General features: G+C 36.4%; 1 protein-coding gene across 2 annotated transcripts in view; it reads right to left on the reverse strand.

Annotated features, from left to right (window-relative positions):
* Positions 1-3,310: 3,310 nt before the first annotated feature.
* Positions 3,311-21,905, reverse strand: part of shoc2 (SHOC2 leucine rich repeat scaffold protein) — a 34,506-nt gene continuing 15,911 nt past the window's right edge. The window contains exons 2-10 of one of the 2 annotated variants that reach the window (XM_015347446.2): positions 19,819-19,903; positions 18,891-19,656; positions 16,252-16,389; positions 14,423-14,553; positions 12,138-12,326; positions 10,319-10,441; positions 8,865-9,002; positions 7,509-7,626; positions 3,311-7,225 (exon numbers count right to left, since the gene is read on the reverse strand). In XM_015347446.2, coding sequence (XP_015202932.1) covers positions 7,017-7,225; positions 7,509-7,626; positions 8,865-9,002; positions 10,319-10,441; positions 12,138-12,326; positions 14,423-14,553; positions 16,252-16,389; positions 18,891-19,587 — 1,743 coding nt within the window. In that variant the 5' untranslated portion in view covers positions 19,588-19,656; positions 19,819-19,903 and the 3' untranslated portion in view covers positions 3,311-7,016. Of the gene's footprint in view, positions 7,226-7,508; positions 7,627-8,864; positions 9,003-10,318; positions 10,442-12,137; positions 12,327-14,422; positions 14,554-16,251; positions 16,390-18,890; positions 19,904-21,905 lie in introns of both variants that reach the window. The other variant, XM_006630778.3, reaches the window with a different exon arrangement.

Genomic DNA, 21,905 nt, shown 5'->3' on the forward strand with positions numbered 1-21,905 from the left:
AGATCCTCTCATTTGTAACTATTCTTCTGTATAGACAGACTAAACATATAGGGAATACGTTTCTTATGGTAACTACAAGGTATCAATCAGTGCTTTGAACTACAGTAGTTTGTAATGTTAGCTTTGTCATAATTGTGGATTATAATCCATTTGATTTGATTACTGTATGGATTCCCAAATAAATCCCATCATTTTAATAGAAAATATAATCCAACAAATTTAGTCAATTGAATAACACTACAATTTGTTTATCCTTTTCTCATCTCTAGGAATGAATTATTCTATAGAATCCTACCTAAAAGTGCTGCAATTGTGCTTGTTAGAGTTCATAGATTAAAATCAAGTAGTTTTATTCACGTATGAAGCTATTTTTTTTCCAATGTTGCTTCGTAATGTTTGTTCAGCTACTGTATACTTAAAATGGTACATGTAGGCTTAATTCACTATACATAAAGGATACCTCCTCTTCATTGATTGATGTTTAAAAGACAACAAATTTGGTTCACATACAGATGCAAGTGTTTTTAATGATGACACCAAGAAGCCTAATACTTTCAGATACCCGTAATAGCAATATAAGGATACTTTCATGCACCTGCTTTGGTAGCAAGGAAATTGTCTTGTGTTTAATAGACTCACTCTAAACACTTAACAGACCCCCGTTCCTTAAATATTAATTTCTACATATACCATTAGATACAGAACTACTTAATGCTAAACTACTTCTGGGTGATAAATGAAAGTCATTCTCCGCTTTGTCTTCTTACTAACAAGAATATTAAGAAAAGCAGTGGCTTTCACATTTTGAAGGAGGTAGGATCATTTTTGTGGTGCTTGGAGTGACCGTATTGCTGGTGTGACAAAGTGATTTATGTGATTATAATAAACTACAAGTAAATGTCCTATTAATTATGTATAATATGCAATTGAATGTGTTAAAGGTTTGTGTATGAATCGTGTTCAATGACTCAGTAGCCCCATGTGTACAAATATACTTTTTTTTATAATGAATGCATCAATACAACATGACTTATAAAATAAAAAAGACAAGGCAATCGTCTTTTTATATTGAAGTAACATAAACTGAACATTACAATTAATTGGATTAAAAGTACAGTTATACATTTCCAGAGCTTTTCCACACATATCAAAGTGGGATTCATCTTTAAAATAAAAAGCATTGTGCAGGCATGACAAAGATACAAACAGCAGAAATTCAAAATGATATTTTTTTGTTTTAAAGTTTACACTAATGACATCACCACTTAATGACCATGGCATGTAGCTGCAAGAAAAAATAATTAAGTAATAATTCAATATCAGCCCAGGTCTAGGAGCATTAAGATTAAAAGGCACGGCACTATGTAAAAACAAAACTGAAAAAAATCAAATGCCAAGGACTGAACCACCTGAAGTCCCACTGCAGTTCAATGTCCAATACAGTACTGCGATGTCACAAACAAGTTGTGAACAACCAGTTCCATTGATAAAAGGAAAAAAAATGTATCCCAGGCTTTGTAAGGGGTGGGAAGAACTGCCTGACCTGAACATGTCCAATTAGTATTTATTATTTAAATACCAGCTGGATATCTACTACATATGTAATTCAGGTCAAGGGAAGAATAAAATGTACAAAAGTACTTATTTTGTTTCATAGGACTCAGATGTGGTCCAGGACAATAGTATAAAGTCTGGCAGAAAAAAAAGTAACCCAGCGCCTTTTAATATCAGAAGATTTAGATTGTGCCATGATGTGTTCAGCATGTGCAAATCATTGCAAACTACTCATTTTGTAAAACAGCCCCCTCATCAAAGCTGCTTTTGTACAAATAGATGATATATATATACCCTCCCAAAAAAATACAGCAATCAGACAAAAACATTTAAAAAGGAAAGTCATTTCTTTTTCAAGGAGGCAACAAGTTTGATATGTGACAAACCGCATTCATTTTGCATTACTGTTAGGTAAAGCAAACATTGCTACACAATACAATATATCACATTACTTTTTTGTAAATGTATATAGATTTATTACAGTTCAAAACGTATGTACATACAGAACATGAGCATTCATTTGCAAAAAGTTATATTTAGCAGTGCCAAAAACAGGCAAGGAAAAGTAGTAGGGCTATCAACCTAGTAGTAGGTGCATCAAACTTTCAGTATATGATGGGAGAAAAAAAAACTAAAAACGATTTTTGACATTAACAATTAAGTAAACATTGGTGTCTTTTAATGTACTTAAAATGTATTTCCCTGTATGCAATAAAAAGCTTGTATTATGTACAGTATTAAGAAGCAAACCACAACAAAGTCAATGCCAGATTTGTGCCCCTCACTGTTTATTTACCCTTATACCATCCTAATCCTCCAAGATTTTTTCCATTTTTTTGGATTTTTTCCTACTTAAAGTAAAACCACTTGCCTTTCTCTTCTCTTAAATCATGTTTTATTGCTCAGGTTAAAGTCTATTATAATAGTTGAATATTGTCAAATCCAGACTGGTATTGTCTTAAATATGTACAAAGGTCATTGAGAGAGATTCTGGTTGTTTCTATAAAAATCAAATATCTTGTCCATGCAAAATGCCATCTGAGTGCCTGTTTATCTGTAGATGAAGTTTAAATTGAAGTTTAACTGTGGTCTCCTTCAGGAAAGGAAAAGAATCAGCCAGAACGGGCTCCTGCACAAAAAGTGGGCTGCAAGCAATGCAAATCCTCAAAAAGGAGAGCAGAATGGTTGTCATTCCTAGAACAGCGGGCGTTCAGAGGGACAGGTGTAGGGCTCAATCCAAGGCGTCAGTGGTGAGAAGGGATAAACAAGCCTGAATGAGGCTCCACACCCTACGTATGCTCTGTACCCAGTGCTATGCAGCTTTCTTAACTTCGGAGCTGCCATGTGGATGACATTTGTAATTGATTATGGACCTTACTATAGATCAGTGCAATGTTTCCACATTGATGCATTGTGGTGGACAGGAATCCTTCACGTGGCATGATGCATCCCTCACTTGTCAGGTTTAATGAGCCCTGACCATGTCTACTGTTGGCCGAGAACACATACACAGATACACTCTTAACGCCGTTTAATGCATTTGCAACTGTCAATATCTCAGATGGAGGAAATGGTGTACCTGCCAACTTTGCAGATTCAGAAAGAGGTAGTCTTATCATTGTATTTTCTGGAAAATCCATGTGTTACTACAGTACGAATCTAAATTCAGCCTACAGTGACCAAAAGTGTCTTCAGCTACTTCAGACTCAATGAGAATTAAAATTTGAAGAAAAAATCCTTTACATACCATTGCCACTATAATAAAGGAAACGTTTTTTATTTACCAGTATTCAAAACAAGAGACGGCAGCATGGCTTTGTTGACGTCTGCTGTGCACGGCCACTGACAAGCAGACAAAGGCATCAGTGAGGAACCTGGTTCTGGTCTTAGCCAATTCAAACATTTCACTGCAAAGCATCTATTTTTCTTCTCTAATTCCTTACAAATCCTGATCAATGAAAGTTTTCCATTTTCTTTCAAGCTTGCTAAAGAAACCGATCTACTGAACAAAAATTAGCAGTGTGGGCAGGCAAGCACAGGTAAAGTTAAGTCACTCATATCGTATCTAATTTTGTAAGGCAGCCTATTGCTCAGGCTTATTTCAGTAACTCAAGAGTAAATGGTCATTAAAAAAAGTGGCAAACATAGTACGTATTCACTGTATGACATTGTAGTTAAGTATTCAAAAGACAAGAAAATGAATAATGTGCTAATCAAAAGCTAACAAATTAATAAATGGTGATCAGGAAACTATACAGAACATGAAATGATTTACCCTTTAAGGCTGAAAAAAGATTAGGCAAGGTTAGGCACTGCTGCACAATGCTTTTGATAGACTTTTAGATGCACTAGAATATCATCAGACATCTTGGCAGGTGCTAAATGCCAAGTTTTCACTTTTACACCCCCTTCCTGCAACACTATGATTAGAAATAAAATGAACATGCTTGTTTTATGTACAAGATTGCAAGGCAAGAGATTCACAAGACATCTGTAAAAACAGTCAAAAAATCCAAAAAAGATGACCTTAATGCACACAATATCAATATATGACTGCTAAAACAAAACATCAGTAAATATTTAAAAAAAACGCACTGGGTCACTTAATTTTGTATCCACCAGAAAAAAATACAACTTGGCAAAATAAAAATAAAACAGCAGATATAACAAAGTAACTGCTCACAGCAGAAAGAGCATCGGACTAATTAGACTCTATAAGCATGCCTAGAGCTACATTCCTGGATTTTAAGAAAAGCTTTCTGAGCTTTATAGCACAAAGTCTTTTCTAGTTCCACTTTTATTACCCTGGTTTAATTTGCTACGTAGTACTTCTGTTTTTTTAATGGCACATTAATATGCAGTGAATAAGATAACGAAATTGATTTTATTTCATTATACAGATGTGCTATATTTATGCCCATCTGCTTTGAAGTATTTGCATCTGTACCTTTTACAGCTTTTACTTAAAACCAGGATTGTACTGCTTCGAGGTTTTGTTAAGCATGTATGGAGAAGGATTTGTTTTAGATTTTGTGTTTAGAACTATTTTAGACTTGAATATGCACCTTTTTAATGTCCAAATAATTTGTTCTTTAAGAACCACTGACACTGACAATGGTCTTATTTCAGACTTCACAATAGTCTGTGTATTTCCCTTCACCTTTTACAGCATATGTTCAAGAGTTCATAGAGCAGCAATGAATTCTGGCTGGTAGAATAAAGCAGCAATGAATTGTTCCATACCAAAAAGGGGTGTGCTCTCACCTTGCTACACATGACCTCTAAAGATGAAGTGCATGATGTAAACCATTTTGTGACCAGCCACATGAAAATCCATCTTAAGCTGCCACCATAAGCGGGCATTGAAAAAATTAAATACAAAGCAATGAAGCACTGTGGCACTCGTGGCCACATTACATTTTTACAAAAACAAGAGAGCTTTGTTTGGTAACTTAAGATGGGATTTTCATGCACAACCACGGTGTTTTAATACTAATCATGAAAATGCTTAACTGTTAAAAAAACGATTTTGGCTTCTGAATTAAAATATAGCAAATTTGACTGAAAATACCTTACATAAACTGTAATTCCTTCTACTGTCAACTGCATGATATGGGTATTTTAAGAATTGTGAATAAACATAACCAGACCCTTTTTGAGTTTAAGTGTATGGAGTTCAGCGAGATTTAACGAAACGCAGATCTGACAATATTCCATTATAAAAAAAGCAAAAACGTTTTGTATAAAATCTTACTCAAAATACACCCCATGTTAAAAACAAATGCCCCTATTTAATGTCTAAATGTTACAAAGAAAATGTAAATGAATCAGATATGACCTATTCATGATGCCAGAACTATAAAAAGTGCACAAAACAGCAGCATAATGGGACAGTGTTAAGACGGCATTGCTCAATACACCTAAGCTTTCAGATCTGGTGATGCAGAAACATAAAAGTGTTCAAAAGCACAGGATTCCAAAACAAAATGGTAGCCTTTAAAAGGAAATTTAAATTAAACATTAGAGAATTTATTATACTGTTGCTCTGGGAAGGCCATAACCTTACAGATATATATATAAAAGGTATTTGGCATAATTTAAGAAAGGTTAAGGAACTATGTGATTAAATTCCTTGTGGTGATCTTTAGCTATGCTTGATATGTTCAATTCCACTTGGTAATAATGACAAAATCATCGCCAAACTATTAAGATCTAGCCAAAGGATAGACATAAAATCAAAATTCAAGCACTGCATAAGGATATATACACTGATGTCAAATAACGGTTGTTGGTCTTTTAAATCCCACCACCTTTCATCTCTTTCCCCCCATCCCCATGTGTGATACTGTTATTTTCCGGATGTTTCACTTCAGGAAGAAGAATAAAATTTCCTAACCATCTCACTGCAACTTTAATATGACAATTGAATGGTACTCCTGCTAACCATTGAAACAGGTTTCAGAAGGGATGAGAAGAGAGCTGTAGCTTTTTAGAGAACTGATTTTCTGATTAATAAAAATACAATGATTGTTTTAGTATTGATATGGTAACACTCTACGATAGGTGTTTGTATTTTTAATGTAATTAGATATGAAGTATTTCTTACCGAGTTAATATGAAATGCACACGAAGTCACAATATATCTGTAAGTTATTCATATTTTGTTTATTCATCATGAAGTAATCACAGTCACTTACTGTAAAGTGTTACCATATATAGGAGATTTACTGTATCGTTGCAAGTTTGTTTCTTGCATATTTCTAAAACAGAAACTGTTTTAGGAGACAGCATTTTACAATACTACACTTCTAAAGTAAAATGTGAAAAATTAAACTTAAAAAAACACACAGTGAAGTAACAAAACCGGTGGGTGGATTTTAAAGGGAAAAATATAGCTAATGTTAGGATCAAGGCTTTCTCAACTAAAAGTAGCTGTTCTTCTTCCTTGATAGGCACTGAATTTGAAATCATGCATGTCTGTTTCATAAAATAATCTGCATCATAAAAGACAATTCTTAAAATTAGTCAGGGGACAAAGAAAACAGGATTATGGCAGCAGTTAGAAGCCCCCCCCCCCCCAAAAAAAAATTAAAAAATCACTAAAAATGAAAATTTTTTGCACAATTAGATTTTTGTACTTATAATTACCATCTGTAATCCATTAAACTTAATTACTGCAACTTTGTTGGCAATATACTTTTAAATTGAAAGAGAACTGCCATTCAGCAGCTAGTAATTTAATATACATTTATCAATTCTGGCAATGAAAACCTAGACAAACAATTTTCCTTTTTACATGATTTAAAAAACCCCAAAAAAAATCTAAATGGCTATGATTCCTCTATTAGCAGAAACATGTAATGCAGTCTTATTAAAATTGCCTTTTTCTCAGATATATTCATGACAACAATAATGCATTTCTTTATCTTTTTTTACAGTGTATGACACATAGGATTGGGTTTTCAGACCATGGCCCGGTAAGGGCCCTGCATCTTCAGGAACTGAATAATGAAGGAGGGTCCCCCGGCAACAATCTGAGGTGGCAGATGGCTGAGAGGACAGTTCTCAATGCTCATGATTGACAGCTTGCTGCACAGAGCCAGTTCAAAGGGAAGGCTATGAAGGTTGGGGTTATCATTCAGATACAGCTCCTCAAGATTCTCCAGTGTACCTGCAGAAAGCAATACAAATACAGTCTCATAAGCTTTTAAGGGTACTCTAACATGGAATAACTCTAGAATAACACTATTGAGAGAGTAAAAGTTGAAACTACATACTCAAGCGAATGCATTGTGTGCACATACACCTAGATATGACAGAACTTATCATTCCAGTTTTTTTCACGTGTTCTAAATGCCGAATAGAGTCATTACTTCAAATGCCACACTACCCTTCCTGCCAGTTTCATACGGTAAACATAAAGAACTTCAGCAATACAGTGCGAGTTCTTTTACCGATCTCTTCAGGGAGGTGCTGCAAGAGGTTCTCTCCCAGTCCTAGGTGAGTCAGGTTGGTAAGATGACCGATCCCTCTGGGCAAAGTGGTCAGCTGATTATTAGTCAAGACCAGTTTCTGCAAAAATAAAGAGAACAGTCCATTCCCAACTTAAACTCAACTATTAAAAGCTGAATTAAAAAAGCAAGATTCGTCTAATTATTTGAGAGCTTATGCTACTGTTCACATTTGTTACCAGATTACAGATTTTTATGTCGATCAGTACTGTGTTAAAACATGCTATTGATGGCCTCCCGAGTGGCCCAAACATTTAAGTTGCTTGCCTGAGTGCAGGCATAACTCTGTGAACATGGCTTTGAACACGGGTCATGTCACTAGCCTACTGTGACTGGGGTGCCTCAAGCAGGAGTGGGATTAACTGGCTGGGGTTTAAGTGACACTGAGTCTTCTGTGCTTCCCAGGCGCATGCAGACATGCAGTGCTGGTGGTGAGGGATGTTTCTCTTCCAATCAGCGCCTGAATGTTCAGTACATTGCTATATTGCTACTCAATTCAAAAACGAGTAGCTTGAAGGCAGGCAAGTCAGAGGAATCTGCTTACACTACCTCATTCTCCCACATGTGCAGGGAATCTTAGTTGCGAGTTGAGACATAAACCAGATTACAATGCTGAGACAACTGGAGGTATAACAAACTATCTGCAATTCTTTTTAGAAAAATGCACACCAAAGAAATGTAATTTCTCTGTAATTGCATTCATCTGTTATTTCAGATCATCTGTTTATCAAATAAAAATTAAAATACATTCATATCCACAGATTAATCTAAAGTATCTTTCATTTTAATATGACACCTTTTAATAACACTTGACAATGAAATACATAGCTGCTGCTCACAAGGATGATCTCAAACTTCCACATGATACCACTAATTATGAAGTTTCATAAACTGTTACCCTTAACAACTCAGCAAATACGGTTTCAAATAGACTATTTTTGCTCTTTTTTTAAAGGAATGTAAAAATGATGTTTGTTCACAGCTGTAATGTGCAGGATTGTCATTATAATAATCGGGTGTTTAAGGTAACACTGAAATTTACCTGAGATTGTGAAAGTGGTGTCATAAGTAAAAAATAGTTCTAATGTGTGGATTAAAATGACAAAATCATAAGATCTGTTTTTTAAAAAAAAAGAGTAAGAAAAGATGGTAGGAGCAATTTAAAAGATTTACAGTGTTAAATTAAAAAAAAACAGACAAACAAAAAACACTGGTATGTGTTTAGTGCCATAAAATTTAATGCATTTCACTTGTACACACCACCCTTCAGAAGAGGAAGATCATCCCAGGTAACCTTACTTGTAAATCTTTCAGGTAGGCAATTTCATTAGGGAGAGATTCCAGCTTGTTTTCCTCCAAATCTAGCTCTCGCAGTTTCCGCAGTTGACCTATACCATGGGGCAGCTTTTTCAGAAGATTGTTCGACAAGATCAGTCCCTACAAGAAAAAATATTTTTTAATCTGTTTCTCCTCTTCATACATAGAAAATCAAATTCAAATCACTGCTTCAATGCCTCGATGAAAACTTCCAACACATTATTTGAGACAAACCTAGGTTTTAACCATGCCATTTAGAATGGGGCTCATTTTAAAATAACAGAAATGGTTTGACATTTCAGTATCTCATTTTACTTAAAAATGACTATAAACAAATAAATCAATGATGCATAAAGCTATGTCACAGCCAGCAGGCGTATCACTCTGCATCTCACATCTGTCAACCCACTGAAGCTAAGCAGGAGTGAGCCTGGTCAATACCTGGATGGGAGACCTGAAAAAAACTAAGGTATATATACAATAGCGACAGGGAACACTATACTGTAAAAAGGCACCACCCTTCGGATGAAACGTAAAACCGAGGTCCTGACACCGTGGTCTTTAAAAATCCCAGGGTGTTTCTCGAAAAGAGTAGGGGTGCAAGCCGGGTGTCCTGGGCAAATTTCCCATTGTTTCCCTCTATACCACTCTGCTCTCCTCCCCACTGATAGCTGATGTGTGGGGAGCGTTCTGGCGCACTATGGCTGCCATCACATCATCCAGGTGGATGCTGCACATTGGTGGTGGTGGAGAGTTCCCATTACCTGTAAAGCGTTTTTGAGTGGAGAGTCCACAGCACTACGTAAGCAATTATGATTAATAATTATAAAAATTCTAAGGCCTCTTATTTTATTTACATTCATCCATAAGTGGATACTCTGACGTGACGGGCAAACTCTGATTGTATACAATGCAAAAAACAAGTACAGAAAAATTCCTAGACTTCACTGACACCTAGCAAGCTTAATGAGTCAAGTGGCTTCTCCTCAATAGTTACCTGTCTTGTGTTCTTAGAGGTAGTAATAAGTTCAAGTAAAATAAGACATTTAAACAAATGGTAGACTTAAAATTCAATGATTTTGTTGCATAAAAACGTTAATTCAATCAACTTTAAAAACTACCCCATTTTGGCATGGGTAACTCAAAAAATGGGATACAAATGCTAAGAAAGCAATCTAATCTGCAACATAAGAAAGCTTTTCTTTGTATTCATTTGTTTAATGCTCTAATTCAGTTCAGGGACTTCCCTCCTGTGATTAGCTCAGAGAAATGCTAACTGTTGACTGAAACTCCTACACAGCTTAAAATGTTAATTTGTCAATTCACGACCATGATTAGTTCAAGGAGTTCCACAAACATCGGCTATAAGCATTTTCTCAACAAACATTAATAAAAGAAGTTGTGTATCCTGAGATGCCAGATCTGGGAAAGCCTACCTCAAGAGAGACAAGACCACACACATCCTCCGGAATCTTTGTCAGCTGGTTAGTGGCCAGGTTCAGCTCAACCATACTGGTCCAAGTTCCAAAGTCCAGTGGAAGAGATGTTAGCTGATTGTCCTAAATAATTAATAAAATAAATAAACAGACAAAAACCCTTTTTTGTGCACTCTTTTTTATTTCCTCTAAAAAATGAAGGTCATGAAAATTAAACTGAATCACTGCTATAGCCTGATTAACAGGAACAAATTTTCTCAAACTAGGATCCCATTAAAACCCTTCAGATTTTCCTGAATGTGAAAATCAATTTAACATCCTTTCACAAAACAATTTTGTAATGACTTGCCAGGACAGTCTTCCCCTCTGTCCTGTACTGGATAAAGCGGTTAGAAAACTGATGGGTGGATAGATGGATGGAATTCTGTATTCTGCTCTTGTAGTGACATGTTTTGGTTTGGATTGGATTTAGCAAAGCGAAGCAGATCTGGATTTGAAAATGTAATCCTCCCAGTGCTAGATTAATCTCTCCAGGCAGTTCCAGCCCAAATCCCATCTGATGGAATGGAAAAGAGCCCTAATGCTTGCAGGATGAACTGGATTGGTGAAAATTAAGAGTCATCTTTTACAATTCTCCAGTTCTTTTTAGAACAAAAGCTGGGTGACACTCCCATCATAACAAAACTAACTAGAAAACTTACATATCAAAACTCCCATACTATAAAAAATACTCGCCAACAGAAGTGAACTCTTATAGATTTAGGTAAAAATGCAACATCATAGTTTCACATAGAAAAACTCTGGAAAATAGAAAAAAACATTGTGGATCTCAAGCTACTTTACAATTTCAGTCATTTGCCTTTTTATTTAACCTATGCAAAATTGAGCACAAGCCACTTCAAACCAGATCTCTTTCTCCATAATCACCTTTGTTAATTAATGTCATCATAGCAACTTTACTGCAAAGCACAATTACATATAGCTTGGGTTGGATTGAATTAGAAACTAAATGATTAAAATAATAAAAAGCTAAATAAATAAAACCTTAAAAGTAAAATCAAGAGAAATAGTTTTGTCCATGTAATGCACAAACTCTTCTCAAAAGTTTCCATATATACACAATATATTCTTTCACATGATTTCTGGTATAAAAGTGTTTACATAAAAGAAAAATGATACACTTAACCTTACATTCAGAATGCACAAATATTTTGGTTTTATTCAAAGTGTTATCTTGAAAATATGCTTTGCCAAAATTGTGCAAAATAAATGTTTTTTGATGACTAAATCCAATTGCATGTGAAGGCTAGTGCTAATTTGTACTCTCTCATATGCTCAGGTTTTAATGCTACCAAATTAACATATGCAAGCACACAAGCCTACAAAAAGGGGGAATATTTCAGACTGTTTATATTCAACCGATTTAGCTTAGTTTACTATTTTCTCCAAGATAATTTTATGTTATAATCATAAAGATGCTCTCAAAGGACTAGCATTAATACTCTGCTTCAGATCCCAAAGCAGCAAAGCAGAAACTTGCCGGTTTTGCCAGTTGCAGTGCCTGGCTTGTTGCGAACATGAATACCACAACATGGACAATGCTGTGATCGGATAAGACAGCAATGGGTCACCTGAGTTCACTCATTTCGCAAAAAGGGCTTCAAAGAGACGCAGTACCCCCATTTCACTGGTATAAACAAAGAGGAAAAAAATACACAAACAGAATGCCAAACTAGTGCCTCATTTTTCTCACTTAAAACACCTAAACACAAGTTTTGTTTTTCCAGGCCTAAATTTGCAGTTAGGCTATGTACATTACCTTCATGTTCAGCTTACTCAGCACTTTGGCCCTGGAGAAGATGCCAAAAGGGATCTTGTTGATACGGTTGTGTTCCATGTTGAGGGAGTAGATGGTGGAGAACTGTGAGGGACCTCCCACAGGGTAGGACTGGAAGCAGTTTCTGGCCAGCGTTAAACTCGTCAGGTTTATCAGACTAGAAAGGAGACCCTTAGGAACGTGGAGACAAATCGAGTGAAGGGGCACATTTAAAAGTTGTGGGAGTGAGGAAAAAGCTTTTCAAGAAACAGCTGCATGAGATCCTTGGATGAATGAACTATGGTCAAACAGGCTAGATGGGCCAAAGGGCCAACTCTCATTTGTAAATCTTCTTAAATTCTTAATTATACAACTTGTATGTTGGTTTTTGGGGTCTCTGAAAAGAATTTCATTAACACCGCTGAAATGGAATTTCAAAACCCATTCTAATGTGAAATACAAATGCACTTTGAAAAAAGGTGTCCAAATACCACACTACAGATTAAAAGATTGTGGTTCAGAAAGTGTTTCAGAAAAAAGTGCTTAAATAGTATTTCTAGTGCACTCTATAATATCATATGTCACAGGGAATTGTTGCATGATCAGTTTTCTAGAAAAAGAAATGTATTGTTGTTTAGATATGAATGTTCCCTCTGTAGCTGAGGGATCCACAGACTGTTATGAAAGGGACCAGTCTAAAATGTTCCATATCATATCCAGGAAATATTTTGTGAATGTTTATGAATTAGCCGTAAACAGACTATGTACATTCATAACCTCATCTCAGGGATTTAAGCCCTTAAACTCTTGAGAATCTCTTCAAAAAATAAAATGAAAGACAATATGCTATAGTTTCCTGATTACTTTATCTTATTTTTTATAAAAAGCTCTTTTTTACTTCTTCACACTTCTTTGTAGTCTTGCTATTCCAGCAAAAAAAAATTACTTAATTAAAAAAAAATTGAACTAACAAGCAATGTGATGCAGGGCTATCATTGCTACACATAATTTTATTATAATTTTTTTTTTATGATAACTCCTATTTCTTTAATTCACAAATTATTATTTTCAATAGAACAGTCTTTTACTTAGATATGATGCAATGTCAAAAAATGAATGAATTTAAAATACTTAAGTGATAAAAGTATGTATGTAGACATAACTTCACTAAACTCTCAAGTATTTTATCATACGCCACCTTGGAAGTAATTGAATACTGACTGAACGCACCTGAATTATCTTCTTGGTGCAACAGCTTATGCTTTTTTGAAAAGCTGTTTGAATTGTTCAGAATACAGATGGTTTCCTAATGTGAGGAACATCAGATTTAAAGAGCTGCTAAAGACAAACAATGTATGACCTATTGATCAGCCACAGAAAATCTTGGTTTGCCTTTAAATGTCACAGGAGTCTATAAAAAGGAGGTTCTGTGTAAATGTTGTGGTGTTTTGGTTAAGGATTCTAAGGTTTTAAAACCCACTGTTTTAGAAAAAAATAGTATAATCTTAAAGGTGCCACAAATTACCTTTAATACTATGACACATCAGATGCCTCTTATAGCTTGCTTCTTAGATTATTTATAATTTGATTACTTATAAACTGATATAACCATGATATAAAAACCATGAAACGGGCATCCAATCTAACTCTTGAAATTAGATTAGATTTAGAAGACCTTTATTATCCCAAAACTGGGAAATTCATTATATGTGAATGTGATGAAGTGATCACATCATTATAGCAAAAGCAAAAGTACTTCTGTAGTGCCCAAATTACAGACTTATACATGCATATATTTATACATGAACTTACAGTACTGTTACTTAAACATGTTAGAAAACCCATTACCTAGTAAAAGTTTTACCCCTCTTAGGGTTCACCTCTTCCAATTTGTTATTTATTTATTAGTTATTCAGGTAATACAAGTCAAGCATGATTACACATTCTCACCACCATTTAATGTTAGAAAACAGCAAGCAAAAAATATCATTGCTATCTGAAGGGAAGCATGCCCCCATCTAAAAGCATTCCTTTTAAAAGCAACACTTTTAAAAGCTGGTTGACATTTAAGACATTTTAACAAATGCTGACTAAATGTTATTACATAATCAGCATTTGGCATGAAAAAATACTTGCAAGTTGCAGAAGTGGAAGCCTCTCCTTTCTCGGGTTCCATTTCGGTCCCTGTTCAGTTTGTACATTTATTTGTGGTGTAACATGTTCCTGCACATTCTCAAAAGAGTTTCTATTTCTCCCCTCAGTTTCTAAGGAATTTATTTACCACTTACCTCTGGTAGCATAGAGATATTGTTGTTCTCAAGGTTTAGCTCTTCCAGTTCTCTGCACTTTGCTAATGATTTAGGGATTGCCGAAAGCCTATTGTACCGCAGACCCAAGCGATTTATGCTCGACAAATTACCTGAAACATAAAAATGAGAAATGAAGTACACCAGATTTAGCTAAGTTAGACTTGTCTCAGTATTCTGTCCCATGTCTTAATGGCCTTGTGATTTCTGATATTCTGGTAATGACAACTGATGGAAGGTGTTGTTGATCAAAGCCCAATCTGATACTGATAGGTTTTCATTTGGATTGAAGAAAATAAAAATGTATTTTTCCCCCCAATTGAAAAAGAAAAGACCATAAACTCATGACTGAGTGCTGCAGCTTTAGATTCAGCTGATAAATAACTAAAACACCATTTACACAATCACACAATTAACAACTACTGAATCGTCCTTACAAACTATACCATGCTTACAAATCAACCACGCTTGAAAACTGCAATGTCATTTTGAGGCAAAATATTATAAAAGGAAAGTTGCAGTGTAAAGAACTCAGTGGGGGTGGTTAAATGTTGAACAAAAAGAACCACTTTCTAATTTTTTAACTAAAAAAATTAAAATTTGTCAGATTTTTTTCAGTTTCAATACAGTCTAAATACAGAAAATCCTCGTTTACAGCACGTGGCTTACTTACAGCCTCTCTGTGCATGACAATCTTAGACTGAACTGTATTCAGTCTAAGATTGTCATGTATTTTTCACATAGCAGCAAGCAAGCTCGGGTGCCGGTGGTTAAAATGTCAATTATCAGTGGGCATTGACATGTTTTTAGTAAAGAACTCCCCGGTTACACCAGGAGGCAGGGGATTAGGAGCACACAAGGGGACCTCCTTATTTTGAGTGTGCTCTATAACTGAATAAGACTGTGCTGCGAAAACTGGACTATTTTTTCCATTAGAGGATGTCCTTCCTGTTGTGGACTTCTGTGGTCTGAAAGCAAGAGGACAAGGCAGCTGGTGCTGTTGATATCAATGAGGTGGAGCTCCCACAAGGGTGAATCTTTAAAAATAAACCCGTCATGAAAAAAAGGTGTTTTGTGCTACACATCCATCAGCAGATTACATTATGAAGTGTTAACTAGAACCGCTTTCTCCAAAAAATGACAGCTTTAAGAATTACATTTAAAATGACATTATCAGCAGCTAATTTTTAAGTGCAGTTAACAATTAAGTGGCTTTGAACGTATGGCATGACTCCTGCTTCAATAATGAATACAAGGGCAGAAAAAAAAACTTCTCTACCAAAGCCTCAAAGCCTGCAAAAGTAGCATGTACAGGGTGTGTCATGTATGTACACTTCATCACAAAACCCCACTAAACCTGAAAACCTCAAGCTACATTTATAGTGCATCTCTTTCAACATTAAACATTACTGAATGCTCTACACATGCTTTACACCTCTTGCATTCAAATCTTAATATTAAACCATTTTAAATAACATTGTATTTCCCCATGTTGCTTTACATGTAAAGCCCAAACTTGCTAGGTATTCCAAAAGTCTTGCTGACCGCACTGAAAGGATACACACAGAGCAGTGTCACCCAGTTAGGTTACTACAGTTTACCAAAACATCCACTGAAAAACATTTCAAAGAAAAAGAAAATACCCACAGAAAGTAGGAAAACAGTTCAAATTACAGCAAGAGATGGTAGCAGGCACTCCATTAAAGAGTCATTATTTGAAATCGAGCTAGGTTGTGTTACAAAACAGATGTTTCACGCCTTAGCATTCAAGTACAAATTGATGCATGTTAATTTTACAAAAACAAGCTTACCTATTGTTTCTGGAAGGTCCAAAAGCTCATTGTGCTGTAAATCAAGGTTAGTGATTTGCGTGCAATTTCCAATCTCTTTCGGAAGGTGTTCAAGTTGATTGTGAGCTACGTCCAGTGTGATGAGGTTACATAACTCCCCTAAAAGGGCAAGAAAGAGGTTAATGTGTTATTCCATACACAAAAGAACTTAAGATCTAGAAATATTCCTTAGAGAAGCCACTGCAGCAGTGCATTTTTGACTTGGTTCATTAAAAAGTATTTAAAGCAATTCTCAGCCAAACAAGCATATCCCACTTATCTTATTATTTAAATCTCCTTTATGTTGGAGTAATTCTGAATGGAATTGGACAATTTACTGAAAAGTATAAACTACAGGGGCATTAGATAATGATGATTAGACTTTAATCATTTTCTGTACTCTGATGGTATATTAAATAAGAGTCCGGCAAGATGATTTAAGCTCAGAATACAGTGCAATTTCTTATAATCATATACTTCAGTTGTCTGCCAGAATTACTCAGAATGACATTTGGGTGCATTTGTGTTCTGATAAATGCAGTGATAGTAATTCACAATAAATTACTAAACACAGAGGAGTTCCCAGTTGGCCCAACCAGTAAAGGTGCTCACAGGTTAGAGGCTCTATGGCAATGGTGCCAATCCTTGGTCCTGGAGGAACACTATGTCATCTGGCATTTCAGGACTTAACTAACCTGCTTGCTAATTTCAACTTTTATTTAATTTGTTTCTTTGGTCAGTTCCATCAAAAATACCCATCAAGGGTATTTTCTCCCCAGTCAATATACAGAACATTACACTGTTCTCAGCCTGCTGGCCATTATTTCTGACTAAACAGCTCTTATTAGTTGATCAATCAATCATGAACAGTCAAGTGGGCATCACACTTACAGATACCTGAATGAGATCAGTACTGAAACTCAAAAACTGGGGCAGCGCTGGTACCACCTGCAAATTTATTTTCTAATAACTGAAAGCTAATTTCACAAACTAAACAACCAAAATCAATTAGCCTGTGATTAAGAACTTGGTTAGTAAAATCAGACGAGATGGTTTTCTTCCCAGACAAGGCTGGGAACCATTCTGGCCAGGACTCTCTGCAGCACAGTTTGTTCACTGTCACTACCACTGCCAGGGAGGGAAGCTGGGATTCAAATAGGGTTCTTATGGACCAATGCCAGCCTATCCCCTGCAATGTTCCTGGTACCCGCAGGCCTGTGGTAAAAAAAAAAAGTGAAGGATATACTGTAACTCTCCTTCAATCACTTACGAACCTTCTGTAAGTGGCTAAAAAACCCAGAGTGTGTCAATGGGTAGGAGAATCCTGTCTCCTCTACCTTGTTTGGAAGGGTGTCTTCACTGTTCACTGTCTTTAATGTAAAGAAAACTGAGGATTTCTAATTGTATAGGTACATAATAACGGAACAAGTAAAAGGATTATTCCATGCTGAAAAGAGAAGAAGCCTGTGGAGCCTTCTTCAGGTATGTGTAATAACGAGCTACACCAGTATGTAATAACTGTTGTTTCCTTTTAATAAAAAGCAGAGAGCTAGCCAGTCTTGCATAAATGTCTTGGCAGTGTTATGCATGGATGCCTATCAGTTAAGAAATTGTATTTACCAAAGTAAAACACCAGAATTATGGACACTCTGTCTTCAAAAGACAGAATTCACAAGGCAGTATTCACTTCAAAGGCAGGGAAATAAAACTTACGTAAAAACAAAGCGTATTTAATGAAAACACAGTTTTGGCGCTCCCCCATGGCTCAACAAGTGAAGAAACCCAGCTGTCCTTTACTACAGACATTGCTGGTTCAAGCTTAGGCTACGGCATTCGCAGCCTGGGACCACAAGTCCCTGGGATGGCTGAGCCCTGCCAGGGGTGGATAAGCAGGATATCATTAGCTTGTCATGTGCCTGCAACCGTGCAGCGCTGTTACTGACAGCTGCATTACTCCTGTAATCAGTGTTAGCTCTCCCATTCAGGTCCAGCTATGAGAGCTGCTGTGGCGAGCTGAGCTGATTAACCATTGGTAATTTCAAACTACATAGGGAAAAGAACAAGAAAAAAAAAGATGATTCTAAATGAAATATACAACACCAATGTGATGATAAATGTCAACATTTTAGATCTTGTTTATTAAATAAAATGAACCAGGATGTTTACCAAAGATTTTGTACTTCTTTCTCCTGCTTCTTTATTACTACATCTACAGCACTTGGGCCTACCAAAAGGCTCAACCAGTAAAGGATTTCCCCAAGTGCAGGCTGAGCTCTAAGATCAGGGTTCCAGCCCCTGGGTCAGGTCACCATCAACTCTGACAAGGGCTCCCCAATTGGCTGAGCAGCACCAGCGCTAATCATACGCCATGTGGCCTCCTCCATTCAGTGAACTTCCAGAAGGGAGTGGCGCTGGCTGTGAAGTGTTAAAAGCCAAGTGTCTCACAGACGGGCAGGTTGAAGGAGTCTGCCTGCATCTCCTCATTGCCCTCTGTGTGCGAGCACAGCAACACGCAAGCATGACAGGGCACTTTTCTTAAACACTCAGCTTTCGGGCATAAGGGGCAGATAACTGGAAGACCAAAGCGGTTATATTTTTTGTGCTACGACTGCAAAGCTTACCTATCTCAGCAGGTAGCTGCTTAATTTTGTTCTCGCGGATGCTCAGCATGGTGAGTTTGGACAGATTTTTTATATCCTTCTCCACAGTAGTGATGCGGTTAAAGCGCAGGTAAAGGGTGGTGAGGGAAGATAGCCTGTAGACCACCGGCGGGATCTCCCGCAGTTTGTTGTGCCGAAGGTCCAGCATGCGCAGCTTCTTCAAGTTGTCGAGAGAGTCTGGCAAGCTGGTGAGAGAGTTCTCACTCAAAGCCAGAGTCACCAGGCCCGAGAGGCAGCCCACCTCAGCAGGTAGGCTCTGAAGCTTGTTACTGTACAGGTAAAGTTCTGCCAACTGCGTCAACTCCTTGATAGACGTGGGAAGCAGGTGTATGGACCTCTTCGACAGGTCCAAACGCATCGAGTTCTCCTCCCGGCACTTATTGAGCTCTTTGATCACTTCGGCATTGCTGGATTTTTTGCGAGTCCCCGGTGCTGGGTTTGGCCGCTTTATCGTGTTGTCCACAGAAAAGGCCACCGCAGGCAGAGCCCCACTAGTGTCCTTCTTTCCTTCTTTGGCATCTTTCCCTTTGGTCTTAGTTTCCTTGCCATCTTTACTGAAGCTGCTCAAGGCTTTGGCCTCCTTTTCCCTTTCCTTTCCCGAAGGACCTTTGGAGTCCTTCTCTTTCGAGTCCTTGTCTTTTCCTAAAGTACTACTCATAGCGGCACCACCTTCACCCAGCTGCACATGGACCCTGGGTCTCTCTTGTTAATGCTTGTTTGTAAATCTCTACAGAGATGGAAAACAAAGGGATGGAGTCTTTCATATATACATACATACATGTATATATATAAAAAAGCAAAAGCCCTGCGATACAAAGTTCTTAGAATTCCAGGGGAAAGCAAATGAGTCAAAGCAGCTTATCTGTTGTGACATCCATCTGCCACATACTTAATTGAACCGCACGTGAGCCCCGGTCTGGGGTGAAGCAAGTTCAGCTGTGAAGGGTCACCCAGGTTTGCATCCTCAGGATTCTCTGCAGAACAGAAAGAACAGAGAGAAGAACTGATCATTTTCGTCCCGATGAACTATTGTCAGAAATGTAAATACTGGTAGAATGTAGTTATCTCACTCAATGTTATGTTATCAGGCAAATGGTTCTTGCGACCACCGTTCTGTTCTTTCTGAGATGCTGGGAAGCCTCCCCGTTTTGAGTTTTACTGTTAAAAACCTGTACATTAAAACAAGAGGCAAGAGACTATCTCAAATGTGATTTCCTTCTTGGCACAATAATAACTAAGAAAAAATACATAGTTCTCAATCGTACTGTACATTGTCCATATTATAATTTATATTAAATTAATATGCCTATAAACAGTATGTGTACATTGTCCATAAGAAAACTGGGATTTCACTAATGCTATACAAATTTGCACAAAACTTGATAAACTCATTTAACGTTAATCCCATCACATACTTATCTCACAACATACTCTTTACATAAGAAAACACTAACAGTAGAAACATTATCCAAATGCATATCCGCATCATAGCAAAGATGATCATTCAAAATCGAGGTATTATGTCATCAGTGAAAAAAAACACACAGGAGGTAAAGAAAGACAGAATTTAAAAAAACACCCCTAAACTGTAATGGTGCATTCAGTATTTTGTCTTTGATGAGATTAAAATTGGTGATTAAAGCCTGCATGTAAATACTGAAATACTGATCAGAAGTCTTTCAATTTAAGGGTAATTTTAAAATCCCACCTTGTCATATGGCCAACCTATGCAAACAGCAAACTGATAAATAGAATTCCTCTGTATTAATGAATTCCTTTCAAAGGCGAATGGAAAAAAAACGTTCAAGGTTTAGCTGAGGAAAGCAAACAGAACTGGGCTTTAAAGCACAAAAACTCAGTGACCCCGATTTCCATATTTTAACAGCTTCCACTGGGTGTTGCATGGATACCACCATGTAAGAATTAATTAAAATCTCAGAAAATAGTAAACCATACACTACCAATAGTGTGATTACATTTAACTACGGATAAAAACTATTAAATAAAACCCATAATTTAGGTCTACACTTCCTGATGTCTTATATCACAATAATAATCCTTGTGCCAGGGGAATTCTGTTTTTTTTTCCCAGAAGAAGTAAAAAGCAAATATCATTTATCACGGTATTTTGTGGTTCTGCATTTAAGATAAATGGAAACTTCATCATTGTGATAAAGAGTTTTGAAATAAATAATAACTGGATACATATGCAGTCTTATAACTTGGCATCAGTTATTTATTATCAAACTGTTTATGAAATCTGAAGGGAAAATAACAGACATTTCAACAATTTACTCTATCTGAAGAGACTTATCGATACTGTATACTGTACTACAGAGTTCAAAGATAAATAAATGCTTGAGAAAGTTCTAATAAAAGCTGCTGAAAGAAAAAAATATTCATATATAAACTTTCTGCATCTTTAAAGCATCTTCATTTTTTTAGTTTCTTGATATTTCTTTTCTGTTGAATCACTGAATACAATTCACACAAGAGTGCTTAAAAAATTATTAAAAAAACCTATTTCAAGCAGTACACTATAATGTTTCAACTAACAATGACCGTGTTTTATTTGAAAAAAAAAAACTATATAGTTTATAATTTCCTCTCAAGACACTGTTCTATTTTTGCATGCAATGAAAAATATACATGATTTCCAAACCCATTATTTTCTGTGAAATCCAAAGATGAGAAACCCATTACTACCGTCAGAAAAAATAGTACACATATACAATAAGACCTGATCACAAAAATGAGACTCACATTTGTTGTTTCCTCCTGTGAATGAGGACTGTAGCACCATACAAAGTACAGTATAAAGAAACATATATATCTTCCAACGCTTAAGAACCAACCACATACTGACATTCCGAAAAGGTAGGAATTATCTTTGCTCGCTACTTCTGAAAAGATGATTAGCAGAATCCAAAATACCTTTTCCACCCTACCAGTCACAAGGTTGTACATAATCAAAAT

The sequence above is a fragment of the Lepisosteus oculatus genome, chromosome 4, assembly GCF_040954835.1.
Source record: "Lepisosteus oculatus isolate fLepOcu1 chromosome 4, fLepOcu1.hap2, whole genome shotgun sequence".
Lineage (NCBI taxonomy): Eukaryota > Metazoa > Chordata > Actinopteri > Semionotiformes > Lepisosteidae > Lepisosteus > Lepisosteus oculatus.